This window comes from Rousettus aegyptiacus, unplaced genomic scaffold (genome assembly GCF_014176215.1).
Source record: "Rousettus aegyptiacus isolate mRouAeg1 unplaced genomic scaffold, mRouAeg1.p scaffold_m13_p_17, whole genome shotgun sequence".
Lineage (NCBI taxonomy): Eukaryota > Metazoa > Chordata > Mammalia > Chiroptera > Pteropodidae > Rousettus > Rousettus aegyptiacus.
In genome coordinates this window covers 11,490,220-11,505,622 of record NW_023416292.1, presented here as the reverse complement: position 1 = coordinate 11,505,622, position 15,403 = coordinate 11,490,220, and the positions used below count along the sequence as shown (strand labels likewise).

The following is a 15,403-nucleotide window of genomic DNA, read 5'->3' as shown; positions in this document are numbered from 1 at the left end:
TGTGTATCACCCAAAGTTTCTGAAATTAAACAGTAATATCAATCACCCTTTCACATCTTCTCTTTACTCTTGACCTACAACTTTGAGTCCTTTATTAAACTATAATTTATGACAGTAAAATTATGAAATTAATGTAGTAATTAAAAAGTTCAAACTTTATTTCCTGACCACTACTGTACAATTACAATTTTATCTAGAACTATGTACATTTTAGCACCCAAGGCTTTTTTTCTCATTCTGCATCTCATTATGCCCCCTCCCCCCAAAAAAAATAAAACCAAGATGAGCCATGTCGATCCCCAAATCTATATTGATCTATATTGTCCTCCTCAGGATTACACGGAGGACTACGTTCAAACAGGCCCTGGGCAGCTGTACGCCTACTCAACCCAGCTGTTCACCGTCGATGGCATCAGCGTCCCCTACACGTGGAACCACACCGTTTCCTATGACCAGGCACGGGGAAGAATGCCTTTCTTGGTAGAAACGCTTCACGCGTCCTCTGTGGAATCCGACTACAACCAGTTAGAAGAGACATTGGGTTTTAAAATTCACGCTTCAATTTCAAAAGGTAATTTGCTTGAAGGAGAGTCCAGATATAGCCAAAAGAGTCAATGAATTGCATTGGTGCCATTCAAAATAAGGATGTTAAGACATAGACCAAACACGACGACATTAGGTTATTCGTGTATGTCGCCTGTTTTGTGGTAGTTAACCCAGTGGTTAAGCCAGTCCAGTGGGGATTCTGTTACATTTGCTTTGCTAAGGTGCTTCTTCGTATCGCATAGTGGAGTCGTTAGTCTATTCCAAATGCGCAATGAAGTTTAAAAATATATGCTCCATCCAAATGATTTTGTTGAAGGTAATAAAGACCACTTATTCTTGTTCTGAATTTTATATTTTGCCAAAGAAGTTTTTAAATTCCTAAAATGGAATGTCAAGGCGTATCTTAAACTAGTCCCAAAAAAAGTTTCCCATTTTTTAAAAGCAAGGCAGCAGTAATCAGGATTCCAGCTGTCATTTTTTGTTCCCGGAGGTTATAATTTTGAACCACTTTTCACTTTCCAAGCAGAGTTCTACAACCCTTGATCTCGACAGGCTTCCTATGCTCTGTGGGTCTTGGACGTGCCTGTATCCCGAGGTTTCCTTCTCCTCCATATGGATCATCATGACAGTTAGCATTCCATGGGGTTTCGATGGTAGGAAATACCCGCATGTAGAAATACTACTATGTAGTAGACACTGTTTGAATGACTAACTGTGAACTTCTGAGTTTCTGAGTACGCTTAAAATGACTTATTGGCCTTGTACGCGTATACGTTTTGCTCTGTACTGGCTTTCCTAAAATAGATCCAGGTAGATTTTAAATGGTATCATTTTATTCTATCATACGCTAAAATCTTATTCTTTCCACTTACTCCTAGTTGCCTCCATGTGGGTAGGACTGTTTTCTTCTTCAGTCAGAACTGCTTCATTAAATTTGAGATCATTGTGATCTAGGAGTATGCGATCATGTTCGTTTACATAATGACAGATTCTCGAAGCCTCATAGCCAGTGGAGCCCGGAGCCCGACATCCCCTCCACCCACATGTCACCACCAGCGCCTCGTTTTACTTTTGTCACCATGACCAGGTCACTCGGACGAAAAAGAAAAGAGCCTCTGGAATAAGGATTTTATGTTTTCTCTTCCTCAATAATGCCTGCTTTTCACATCTAACTTGTTTCTGCTTTTTCTAGTACTCCATATAATTAAGAAAAAAAAAGATAACTTGGTGCAAGACTTTGGTTAAAAATGAATTTACACCATATGGGACTAGAGGAATTAAGTTGAATTTTGAAAAGTCATGTACAGTTTTTACACAGTTGTATAATCCTCTAAGCCTGAAATGGCTTGAAGGTCTCATGATACCTGTAAGGGTGGTGTTGGAGATTTGGGTCCTACAATAGAAGGAAGCACACTATAGGACATTTAAAACCCCTTACTGTCCTTATATACTATATTTGTAAGACTTACATCCGACACGTGTGTCCATTTTTTATTGACATTTTTCCCAAGATTTTCAGTTATATACCTGCAGTTTCCTTTTACATGGCCACCAGGGGGCAGGCTTGCATTCTTGGTTGCTTAACCAGAAAGTTCTTTCTCTGCTGTTGGATCTAAACTAGAACGATGGTTACAGTGCAGTAGAATCACCTAGAGAGTCTGATGAAAGTTCAGATTTTGGTTTATCTAGGCTAAGGTAATATCCGAGAATTTGTACTTTTAATGGCCCCTAAATTATTGTCATATATCTGATCTGCGCACTGGTATTTGGAAACTACTGATCGAGAGAATTCACACTATAAATCAATATGATTTTTTTTTAAATATATGTCTTTAAAATAAAATGGATTTTTAAATATAATTTTAAAATATGTTTAATTTGATGAATTAAACGATAAAAATGTCAGAAACAACAAAGGAAAAGGTAAGTAAATAAAACTACAAATAAATTTTTAAAGACTTTCATGGGAGACAAAAAACAAAATTGAGAAAGTAAAATATACACCAAGAAAAAATATTTGCAGTACGTATTATGGACAACTACTGTTAACCTTAATATTCATAAGGCTCTTAAAAATCAATAAGAAAAAGACAAACGCCCTAATAGAAAAAAACATAAAGGCTATGAACAAGAAATGTACAAAGAAAGAAGCAATAATGACAAAATGAATGTGAAAAATTGTTTAACATCATCAATAAGCAAAGAAATGCACATCGAAATAATGAGGTACCATTTTTCAGTTATTCAGAGATTAAAAAATATGAATCACTCAGGATTGAAGAGGGATGGGGAAATGAATGCCCTCGTACACTGCCAGCAGAGGTTGTAAATTTGTTTGACATTTCTAGAAAGCAGTATGTATCAGTAGCTTTTCAAATAGTCACATCTTTTTAGTTATCTCATTCTAAAAGTCTGCCCACTCAAATCACAGAAACGGTCAATAATTCATGTCCTAGAAGTAAAGCTAAATATGTAAATGATGGCACAGCTATATGAGAAACTCTTAAATGGTCATTAAAATAATTTAAAGGAATATTTAGCTCATTTATTCATTTCAGAACATTTGTTGAGTTCCTACTGTGTATTCTAGGTATTGACAATATAACTATAAACAGTGTGTACTGTAAACAGAATGTACGTGACATAATAGTACCTGAAAAGTCGCACATGCACAATACAATCCCAACCTGAGTTGTCCACGCCACAGTGACTATAAGGAAACCTTTATCCTGGTTAAAAATGCAGATTCCCAGTCTTCTTCCTTGGCAATTTAGACTGGGTAATAGGACCAATAGGTCTATATTTTTAATAAGCTCTTCAAGAGATTTTATGATCAGTGAAGTTTGGCTGTTAGTCTGTGAAAGAGCCTAACTTAAATTTTGAAGTGTATACTTACAAAAGTGATTAAAGGGAAAACATCAAAATGTTGGTAATAGTTCGTTCCAAGGGACAAGGTTACTTTTCAAAGTTTTTACAATTATATTACTATATACAAACAAATATTTTGTATTACCCCTACTCTGTCAAAAGGAAAATAACTAATATAATTCAAAATAACAGACTTTCATATAAAGAATAAAAAGAGTTTATAACAAAATATGATGTATTTCAATATGAAAATCTTTAGACATTACTACAGTACAAGGTGAGATATGGCTGAACTTATATATGGAGCCCTGTTATGTTTTTTAAAAATATCAAGTAATTCTTGGTAATGGTCTGAATAAAAAAAAAAATATGTAGTCAACCATCAATTTACATGACAGTAGCTTTCTTAGAAAATTTATTGTATATCTTAATCATACAAAAATATTTAATATGTGGAAGATGCGTTCTAGCCTTAGTAATTATAAACAGCTCTCCGGCTTCCCATGAAAATCTTTCAGAGCAAGGGACAAATCTTCATCTTGCATCATTATTGCAGGGTTTTAAACCTGCCTTGAAGTCTGCCCTTCTCACTAAATTTTAATAGACCTCTCTATCATTATGACAACCAAAATATCTCCCAAAAATCTTCACAAATACTACCTAATGGAAGATACCACTCCCCATTTAGAACCAAAAATCTAAGGCTGCTATCAGATAATAACTTACCGTGTTTATATGACACAGTTTTTCCACAATCGTATCCCCAGCACAGTGCCCTACACAACGTGCTGATTGGATTAAGGCCTGTAGGATAAGTGAATAAATAAAAAGGAAGCATGAATTATAATCACCACCTGTGTTGCATTCTTGAGTTCAGTGGATAAAAGTCACAGATTTGCATCTAAATTCTTGCTCCTGTATCCATTAAGTCTTTGACTTCAGGCAACTTACATGACCTCAGTCTCTAAGTCCTCATCTGAAAATTGGTTATGATGAGAGAGTAAGGTTGTTGTGAGGTTTAAACGAAATAAAGCACATGGAGCTCACAGTACCCTGTGACACATTTGGTAATCGTTCAGCAGTCTGCTTGAGGTGATTCTATTCCATCCATCCTATTCCCCTCCCCTCACAGGTGCAAGAAGACTCGGATGCTCTCAGGGTCATTTTTATAGACAGGGTAGAAATGGATCATGAACCCCTGCTTTCTCTTCGAGGTTTTAAGACGTTTGGTTACTTAGAAATAGCAAGTAGGACTTCAGTTTTCCAGGCAAGAAAATAGTTTCATTGGAGTAGTGTTTTTTTTTACCCTCTAAATATACAAAACAGTTTTGAATAGTTTTATGTCCTCAGCAGGGACCAAGCAATATTATAATCAGAGACTCTCCAGAGTAGAATGAATCTTTAAAATTAGCTAATGCTCAGGTGCCCTCTATGAAAAGCACCTAAAACAATAATAAAAATAGTTTCATGCATTTAGAATTGAAAGAAAAATCTAAATTTCTAAGAGATTGAATATGAACTGAATATATGATATGAATTAAATAAAGCTTCACTAACGACTTTTAAGTCGTGTGTGTGTGTGTTGTGTATGTACTTTACTTTGGTAACTTGAAAAATTAGTTTCATTTAAGTTTCTGCAGGTCAATAATGTTTGAAAAATAATTTGCTAAACTGCTTAGGGTCAAGACTGAGTGACTTTCTAAGGAAAGGGATTCCCTAACTAACCTGTTTATTCTTGTTAACGTAGTTTTTGTAACTTAAATCTATTCTGTCACAATGTGCCTGTTTCCTCTTACTTTCGCTGTGTGAGAAAGGACAACACTTGGTCACACATAGGGACGTTGACCCAGCTGCTTTATATTGCAAATGGATGAGATCCACAAAAGGAGAGGCTCTCTTCCTTAGCGTTTCTGTTTTTCACTGGCATAAGTTAAGTGCCTGGAAAATAACATTTCTACTTCTAGAACAAACAGTAAGTAATGGCTGGAAGACTAGGACTCTGCCTGTGGTTAGGTCTGGCATACACGTTGATCTCAGGTCCTTTTTCATTATCACAGAATAAGTTCATTTAATTTTCTTTTGATTAATGTAAACAACTTAAACTGAAAATCTGCTTCCAATGGCCACTTGCCAACAATCTCAGGACTGTGATTCATTTAGTGCCTGGCTGGGAAGCAGGAAAGGTTTTCATTCCTGCTCGTTTCCCCCTCTTGGATTTGTTGTGCTGTGCATGTTCGATCGCTGGTATATCTTCCCGAGGAAGATTGTACTGGAAAGAAACGGGGCTGACGTTCCAACCAACCAGCCGGTGAATTTTGCTTTTCTGTCTGTGGTAGGAGATCGCAGTAATCAGTGTCCCTCCGGGTTTGCCTTGGACTCAGTTGGACCCTTTTGTGCTGGTAAGTATAGGAATAAATAATGCATTTTTACATATTAAAGCGTTAATGGACACCATTTAATGGACATCTATTGCCATTTTGCTAGAAATTTAATCATCACAATGTCCTGTAAATGTTCTTTTTTACAGGTGAGGAAACTGAGATGTAAAGAAGTTAAGTAGAGTGCCTAAGATCACTCAGCTGTCGAGTGGCAGAGCTGAACTTGAATTTAAGATCGTTACAAAGCCCATGCTCTTTCAATTTGGCCACAGTCAAGTGTGTCAGGGGTCATAGTCGAGTATAGAGGCAGAGTGAGCACAGGGACAAAACCAGACTCTGTCTGGCCACTTGAATGCCATAGACACGAAGCAGGAGTAATTCAACTCTAAGTCACCTAATCCTAGAAGTGCCCAGTCATAGGATAGGGCAGGACTGTGGGTGGAAGACTAATGACTAAACCACCTTGTCTCATCCAAGTGCCAGCACAAGAGGGTCACAAATAAGTAAACAGCTGAGGAAATGGCTCGAGGAGCTCAAGTTTCCATCTGCAGGGCCTTTCTTTCGCTGGTAGGCAGTGCCTCTTAGTGGTAAAAGGTGATCTTTAGAAACTGTATTGCCAAGTTCAAATTCGGGGCCTGTGTGACCTTGGGCAATTGACTTAACCTCTTTGCTCCTCAGTTTTATCATGCAGATGAGGATAGTAATAAAAATACTTATCTCCTTGGAAGGTTGTGAACAAGGAGAGTTAAGGTAGGTAAAAAGCATTGAGGTCAAAGTAAATGGTGATTATATCTTAGTTTTCATCGTCATTGTTTGAGAATTAATCTAAACATCTATTGACTATCAAAGATAATTCGTAATACAAAAGAGAATGCATTTTTATTCAGCCTTAACATTTTGTGGCACTTGGGGCATTTCTTTCATATTCGATTTAATTCATTGGCCTCTTGAAACAACTGTTTTCACTGACTTTAAAAACTCCTGGACAGCAGGGGGTGCACGTGCTAACTGGGCCTTTTTTGTTTCTTCTTTTAGATGAAGACGAATGTGCTACAGGGAATCCCTGCTCCCAGATCTGCCACAATGCCGTGGGGACCTACCATTGCTCCTGCTCTAAAGGCCTCACCATAGCTGCGGATGGGAGAACTTGTCAGGGTACTTATTCATCCCGCTAAATCTGACAGACATGTTTCAGCAACAGGTCGTGACCACGTCTGTCCTAGGAAGAGTGTGGTAGACCCCTGCTCCTCTTTCCTGCTCTTTCTGCCCCCACCTGGCAGCAGAGAAGACCTTCATTAGGCTGAGAAAGCGAGAAAGAAGGAATAGTGCTCACACACTGTCCTCACATGGGGCGCGGCTGGGACAGGGAGACCTGTAAGTGACTCATTCACTCCCCACAACACAGTGAGGGGAGACAGGCAGGACGGTTACCACACTCATTTTACAGTGATGAGACTGTAAAGAATTTAAGTAAATTATACAATCCTGGTAATACTTCAGGAGCATGAATAAAAAACACATTTCTGTCAGATGCTAAGTATGCTTCAAAGCGAAAACTGGGTAAGACTCTAGTTTTATAATATAAAAAAATAATGAAAAGAGGAAAGGATTTGTCCCTCTGTGCCCTCTTCTAAATTCAAAAGAGAGGAAGAGTAGGGTTTTAGGAGTGGAGAGGAAAAGCTTTCATGGAGTGCCTTACTTTACATCTGAAAAAAATGAGATTCTCAGAAAAAAAGAAGTACATTTTTTAAAGTCCCTCATTTTTAAGTGGTCTGATAGATGGGTTGGTCTGTGAAGGTATCGCTCCATGCTGCTGTAAGTTCATCAGCCATTTAACCCACATGAAATGACTCAATCAAAAAAATCAGAATTCTTGCTTTTCATTGCCTTTCTTACCCCCGTTTCGCAGCAGGTTCTGAGGTTGGTTTTCTTCCCCTTGACTGAATGACTCCCTGTGTTGCAGATATTGATGAGTGTGCTCTGGGCGGACACACCTGCCATGCTGGTCAGGACTGCGACAACACCATCGGGTCCTACCGCTGTGTGGTCCGTTGTGGAACTGGCTTTCGAAGAACCTCTGATGGGCTGAGTTGTCAAGGTATAAAATTGGAGGCCCTTGCTTTATCTTCTTATGCTAAGCATTAAGACCCCCTGCCTTTCGAATCATTAAAGTATCCTTTTTATAGGTTAAGCTTCTTGATGTGATTTTTGGATGTAATATTCCATGACTGTTTTAAGTATTTGCAACACAAATACTTGTGAATAACAGCATTTGCCTTTTACATTTGAGAGAAGAGATTCTACAGCACGATTAATAGACTCTATTTCATAAAACTCCATTGCATACGACTACGAAAATATTTTTGCAGGACTTTTTTAATAGATATAATTTTTAGAGCGATTTTGCTATATAGCTTCACAGCAAAATTGAGCAAAAGGTAAAGAAATTCCTTATCTGCACCCTGCCCCAACTCCTGCGTGGCCTCCTCCACTGTCAACGTCCTGCACCAGACCGGTGTATTTTTTACCAGGGGTGAACCTGCACTGGCACGTGATCGTCACCCACGGTCCGTAGTTTACATTAGAATTCACTCTTGGCATATTCTGTGGGTTTTGACAAATGAATAATGACATGCATCCTCCATTACAGTATCATACAGAATAGTTTCCCTGTCCTAAAAATCTTCTGGGCTTAACCTGCTTATCCCTTCTCCCCCCACACTTCTGGAAACCACTGATCATTTTACTGTCTCCATAGTTTTGCCTTTTCCAGAATGTCATATAGTAGGAACCATACAGTATATAGTCTTTTCAGATTGGCTCCTTTCACTTCGTAATACGCATCTAAGTTTCCAATGTGTCTTGTCATGGATCAATAGCCCATTTCTTTTTTGATGCTGAATAATACTCCGTTACATGAGTGAACTACCGTTTATTTATCCTTTCAACTACTGAAGGATGCCTTGGTGCTTCCAAGTTTTATCAGTTATGACTAAAGCTGCTGTCAGGATTTTCACAGAGGCAGAAACAGTGGATACAAAACTGAATGCCCATTAATAGTACAAGGAATGAAGGAATTATAGACCATCAACACCATGAACCATTGTGCGGCCATTAAGAGTAGAATGGAGCTCAGCCCTTTGGCTTAGAGGAATTTCCATAAGGTGTTGGTTAATGAGAACATCAAGATGTAGGAGAGTATATGTAACTTACATAGAAAAGATTATGTGACTAGAAAACAATAACCAAAGAAAAAAGAAATGGATTTATACATTTAGGTAGAGATGTATTTGTGTATGTAGAAGAGTTATGTTGTTGTTTATGCTAGATTGTTAATATATGTTGGTTGTGGTGCACAAGGGGGTAAAAAGGGATAAGGGAGGTTAACAAAAGAGGAAAACGTATATGAAAATCTGGTTGAAAGTATACGATCGCATTTGTGTATTTATGTTAACATATGCACATTTTGAAAAATTAAAAGTCTCAAATAGAAAACAAATACGAAATAAGACATTGGCGATCTCGAGCTTGGGGGTGAAAGGTGAGAACATGAAGAGCCCGAATGTGGTGATTGTTCTTTTGAAGGGTTTGGAATAGAACAGAGAAATGGAGGAGCTTGAGATGGGTGTAGACCCAGGAAAGGGATTTTGTTAGGGTGGGAAAATTTGATTATGTCTCTGAGGTTGTCGGAAAGATGACAGTAGGAGGAAGGAGTTTAAAAATACACAAGAGGAAGGAATGATCCATGGACCACAGTCCTCGTTTCGATGAGGAAGGAGGACATGAGCTACAGAACTGAAAAGCTCCTATTGAGGGGCTTTTCTTAAATGGGAAAAAAGGTCTCTCTTCCTCTGGGAATGGAAGGGAAGAGAGGGAAGAAGGTACAAAAAAAAGGACAAGTGGACACGAGTTTGGGGCATTCATTCCCCTTTTTTATTACACTATGACGTAGATGGTGTTTGGGGAGATTCATTTGTCAGTGACTACAGACAAAGAGAAACGCGAAAGTTGCTAGTGAGGCTCAAGGTGATAAAGGCAGCAAAAATGGGAACGAAAGGCCAATTGCAAAATATGTTACAGAAGACCCTAGCTTTTGTTTATTTTTTTCCTATCTTCATATTCCAGTCTGTCAGCAACACTCCAGGGCTGAAACTTTCTAGAAGCAGGAATGCAAAGTACATGGTAAAATAGCTAGAGGTGTGTTGCGCCGACATGGTTCCAAGTGTCTACCTTTGAGGAGAACTAAAGAGAGATCCCCTCTCCAGCAATTACGCCTGTCAATTATCTAGCAGATTATATGAGAGCGATTATATTGGCTTAGTTTTAGAGAACATCTTAAACATGATAATGATCAAAGATCATTAAAATGTTAAACATTTGGGCTAAATGAATTCAAGTGTCCTAATGAATAAAATGAAATTTCCGTTCTATTCGGTAGATATTAATGAATGTCAAGAATCCAGCCCCTGTCACCACCGCTGTTTCAACACCATAGGAAGTTTTCACTGTGGATGTGAACCTGGGTATCAGCTCAAAGGCAGAAAATGCATGGGTAAGAAAAGGCCTTTGAATTCAGAATAACATCTTTGTAACTTCTTAGTAATGTCTGATCTGGACCCTTTGCTATGCCCTGAGCCTGAGCTTTAGATAGGATACCTGCTATGTATCCTATATATCATCTATACAAAAATAAATAAAATGGAAGCAAATGCTGTGCTTTAGGGGTTTTATTTTCTAATTGCATAACCATTCTTGAAATATTTCCTCTATTATATTTATCAGTTTTCACAGAACATTATATAATATATACACGTATAGCTATATATAATAATTGGGTATATATATATATATATATATATATATATATATATATAGTTTTTATTTTTCTAGGAAGAAGAAATGGTTGGTATGGCTACTAACCCTGTGAAGTGATTTTTTTTTATTTTTATTATTCTGTTTTAAAATTAAAGGTGTTATGTACCTTGATGGATTTAAACACTTTAACTTGACATGATACAGTCCACATCTACATTAGTTTATAATATCCTTAAAATCCCGAAGTATAATGTCTGCGGGAAGTTGAAGAAGTCGTTTTCTCAATCCGCATGACCTTTGTCTTTTCTCGAAGATGTGAACGAGTGTCGACAGAACGTGTGCAGGCCCGATCAGCACTGCAGAAACACCCGCGGCGGCTACAAGTGCATCGATCTCTGTCCAAATGGGATGACCAAAGCAGAGAACGGAAGCTGCATTGGTGAGTGCCCGGCCGTTTCAATGACTGAGGTCCATTTACCACCGACCAGTCAAGTAAGGCCTCCCTTTATAAAACTGATGATGTGAGTAAAATTTGAGTAAAAAAACAAACAAACAAACAAACAAGGAAATTGTTCTTTTTCCATACGTTATTTTATCCCCAACGTTTAGCATGATTGAGCTCCAAAGTCCCAGGGTCACGGCTATAGCAGGAAGTAGAAGCGACCGTGGTGACTTATGACCATTTTGAGATCCCATCAGTTAGATAATTTGGTTCATATAGTTTAATAGCCACATAAATTAATAATCTCACATTATTTCTAATAGTAAATTTAACATATATGTTTAGAATTTTGTAGGAGGGTTGAGAAAAAATTTGTAGAATTAAAAGTTCAAAATATATATGTGTGAACACACAACGTAATATATATATGACTTACTATTGAACTGTACACTTGAAACACTGGATTTCGTTACCCAATGTCACCATAATAAATTTAAAAAATAAAAAATAATTTGAATAAAAGTGCAAAATATAATTATTTTAGAACTAAACATTTAAATTACAAATCAGTGACTGGACAATAAATTAAATTATATTTCTCCCCAAGATTCTTATCAACATGCCTGTTTTATACCATGCTCCATAGCTACCAGAACTATAAGCTGCATGATTTACACAAATGAAACAAATAGTATTCCTGCTCTCATGTGCTTACAATCTACTGGGATAGATTGACAAACTCTTCTTCCTTCACCGAAAGAAAAAAACAAACTATAATACAAGGCAGAATAAAACATCACAAAAGAGGTACAAATAAATTGTACGAGGGTACTCAAAAGAGTGATCAGATGTCACAGGAGTGACTATCAGAAGCGGCATGGAGGTGATCACATTTAAACATAGCCCTGACTGGAATGTCATGGAGGTGGTAGAAAAAGGAAAGAAGACAAGCCCGGTTCAAGGGGGAAAGAGCCCGACTTAGAGACGACATGTTGAAATCCATCCTTCCTTCTTCGCAGCTGTCTGTCCTTGAACAGAGAGTCCTAAGATGACACGGAAATTTGAGTTTAAGTTTCTCATGTTTAAAATGGGACTTTTAAAAAATTTCTGAAATATTTGTTAATAAAATTACAATATGTCTTGGGTTTGTTTCTAAATAATATGAGTAGGGGGAGTGTATAAATACAAATGAAAGAAACTTGACCAGTCGTTGATACTTGTTGAAGTGTAGTATACTACTTAAAAAACACACAACTGGGCAGGAGGAATTGGACTATCATATTTCAGAGACTTTTTTCAGTTCTGTGGAGAAAGGTCAATATATTTTTTAACACCTAAGAATAGTAGCCAACTCAGAGCACCATGTGCAGTTGTGCGTAATTTTAAGACTACTGTCTCATAATTATGTATAAGATTAATTAGAAATGAGATGAGCTGAAAGATAAGAAGATTGTTTAAGAAGTACAACAAAAATATAGCTAAGTGGAAATGGAAAATGGGGATATGTGGGTTTGATTGATGGAAGCAGAATTCTCAATGTTGGAAGCTGAGAGAACAAGTTCATGATAACATTTGCAGCCAGCCTGGTTGACTGGGGACAAAGAATGTTGTTACCATAATCAAGGGGGCAATGGTAAGACATTGGAGACATGCTGAGTTTGAAGTCCTGGTAAAACATGGAGACGGAGATGGCCAGCCAGCAGCTAGAAATATGGCGCTGGAGACAAGAAGCAATGCATTACTGTTGCTTTAAATCTACATCAGCAAGCGTACTAGATTCACTAGTGTGAATAAGCTGGCCAAAGGAGGAGGAAGTATAGAGAAGGGAAAACAAACAAAAAGCTGAGAATAAAACCCTTTCCATAGAAAGAAACAAGAGGAGGAACAGTAGCTAGTTAGGAAGTGGCAGAGCTGGATCTTGAAACCAGGTTTTCTGACTCCATATCTCAAACACATGGTAAGAAATGCAACTTCAACAATTCTAGAAAGAATACTCACTTTAAATATTAGGTTTTGCAAGAGGGGATGTTACTACTCTTTATTGCCTTCATGTCTGTAGATATCGATGAATGTAAAGATGGGACCCATCAGTGCAGATATAACCAGATATGTGAGAATACAAGAGGCAGCTATCGCTGTGTATGTCCGCGAGGTTACCGGTCTCAAGGAGTGGGAAGACCCTGTATGGGTAAGTTAGCAGGAACTCTCCTTGCTTAATAAAGCTACTCATGTAGTTACCTAGTCTTGCCACTCACTACCCTCAAATGCTGTCTTGCTGCGATTAGATAGATTCGTAAGTAATTGATAATGATTTGAATTACAGTTGATCCTTGAACAATAATGGGTTTGAACTGCGTGGGTCCACTCACGTGTGGATTTTTTTCAATAAGTATTCAGTCAGCCCTCCGTACCCCTGGGTTTTGCATATACGGATTCAACCAACCGCTGATCAAAAAAAGTATTTGCATCCAGCAGCTGGGAATTCATGGACGTGGAGGGCCGAGTTTATGCACTATCCTATCCTGTTCTCTATAAGGGACTTGAGCATCCGTGGATTTTGGTATCTGCTGTGGCCCTAGAACAAGTTTCCCTGCAGATACTAAAAGATGATTGAGTATCAAGGGAGTCAAAAGTTATACACTAATGTTGTTACTGCATGGAGGTTTGGCATCCCTAACCCTGATGCTGTTCAAGGGTCAACTGTACTTAATATTGAGTTTGATTTATACTAACATTTCAAGTGGTAATCTCTGTGGAGAGCTTACTATATATTCTGCATATCAAAGTGAGGTTCTGACATAATTGCCATGACAGCTTAATTGTGAATATTATCTCATTGATTATCTTTCTATGCACATGATATAAATGTTGGCATGTATACATTTAATTTGAACATGAAGTATACTTGGATGTAATGTGGATGTTTAGGTATGAGGGATTAAAATGTGAACACAATTTAAGCAAATCGATAATTATGACATTATTTACCACATATTTAATGCTTACTACGTGCCATCCCCTATGCTAAGAATATCTCATTTAAGTCTACCAATTGCCTATTTGTTTCCACCTTAGTTATAATTGAATTTAAAGTAAGGCAGATAACAGATAATAGAAAATATCTGTAAGAAGGTAACCATATACTTTTTATTAAATTAAGAACCTGACCTCTATTCCTTTTCAGAATATTTAAGTGCAGCAAAAAATTGTGTGGACTTTTGAATACTGGCTTCCGGTTTGCGTGCTGTGCTTTTAAAATTGATTACCTTGATTATCTACTTAATAATTATTTGTAGCAAATTCTCCCACAGACTTAGTTCAGTCTTTATGCAGTACCTAGCATAGTACTTTGCACATAGCAAATGTTCAAAGTAATACTTTACTAGAAACCCCTTTATAAATAAACACTTTTTAATAACAGAAATGCATAGTGTTTTATTTAGATATTGTAATTTATATATAATTTAACATCTCAATCGGTCATAACAGTGACCTACCAGAGTGAAACGTGTTTATTGGTTTACTAATTTGACCAGAAGTTGAATGTCAGGGACTGGACTGGGCAATAAATCAATGAAGAAGGTAGGGCCATTGTTCATTTTTAACTTTTGCCTATTAAAATAATTTTTATAGCAAAATTTGCTTCTTTTATTTTACTTATTTATGTTTCTTTCATGCAACTATGATAATAAATTAAAGAATTTGGTTTTGATCTCTGATTTTCATACACTTTTCCTATTTACAGGAAAAGTTACAAGTATATACTCTGTGTTGACCTAGAAATAGAAAGAAAAATAACTTCTTTTAATTTTATAGACTTTATGAGTTTACACCTTAGTAAGAAATTACTTTGTTTTTATTTCTTTTTTAATTTTTGTAAAAAACAAAATTGGTTTTATTATTAATTAATAATTATTGATTCAAAAGAGACAAAATAAAATAAAAATGTTTGTAGTCATACCAGTATCCCTGCATCTGAAACTTATAAATGTATAAAAGATGAGAGGTGCTAGTGGTCAATATTATAATTAAATGCAAACTAGTGATGTGACTGTGTTCTGAGAACCTCCACCAACAGAATTAAGATCTGTACTAGCTCTGAACTCTAGTTTTTCTGAATTCAAGACCACATTTTCCCATATGATTCTTTACGTTTCTCCTGTATATGTGAAGCAATCTTTAGGGAGAATCATAGAATCTTCCTATATGTTCCCCGCTGAACAATTAATGCTTTCTCAAAAGTTCACAACAGTTGAGAAATTACCGTATTCCTAGCTTTAAAGGGTAACATAATGTCTTCAGTTTTTCACAGACTGATTCTTTGTTCCTGTGTTTTGTGTGTATACGTGTGTGT

General features: G+C 37.0%; 1 protein-coding gene across 5 annotated transcripts in view; it reads left to right on the top strand.

Annotated features, from left to right (window-relative positions):
* The window catches only part of HMCN1 (hemicentin 1), a 482,162-nt gene that overhangs the window by 452,815 nt on the left and 13,944 nt on the right, over window positions 1-15,403 (top strand). For all 5 annotated transcript variants that reach the window (XM_036234516.1, XM_036234517.1, XM_036234518.1 and 2 more), the window contains 7 exons: window positions 334-571; window positions 5,751-5,813; window positions 6,828-6,947; window positions 7,756-7,890; window positions 10,231-10,344; window positions 10,921-11,046; window positions 13,109-13,237. In XM_036234516.1, coding sequence (XP_036090409.1) covers window positions 334-571; window positions 5,751-5,813; window positions 6,828-6,947; window positions 7,756-7,890; window positions 10,231-10,344; window positions 10,921-11,046; window positions 13,109-13,237 — 925 coding nt within the window. The remainder of the gene's footprint in view (window positions 1-333; window positions 572-5,750; window positions 5,814-6,827; window positions 6,948-7,755; window positions 7,891-10,230; window positions 10,345-10,920; window positions 11,047-13,108; window positions 13,238-15,403) is intronic.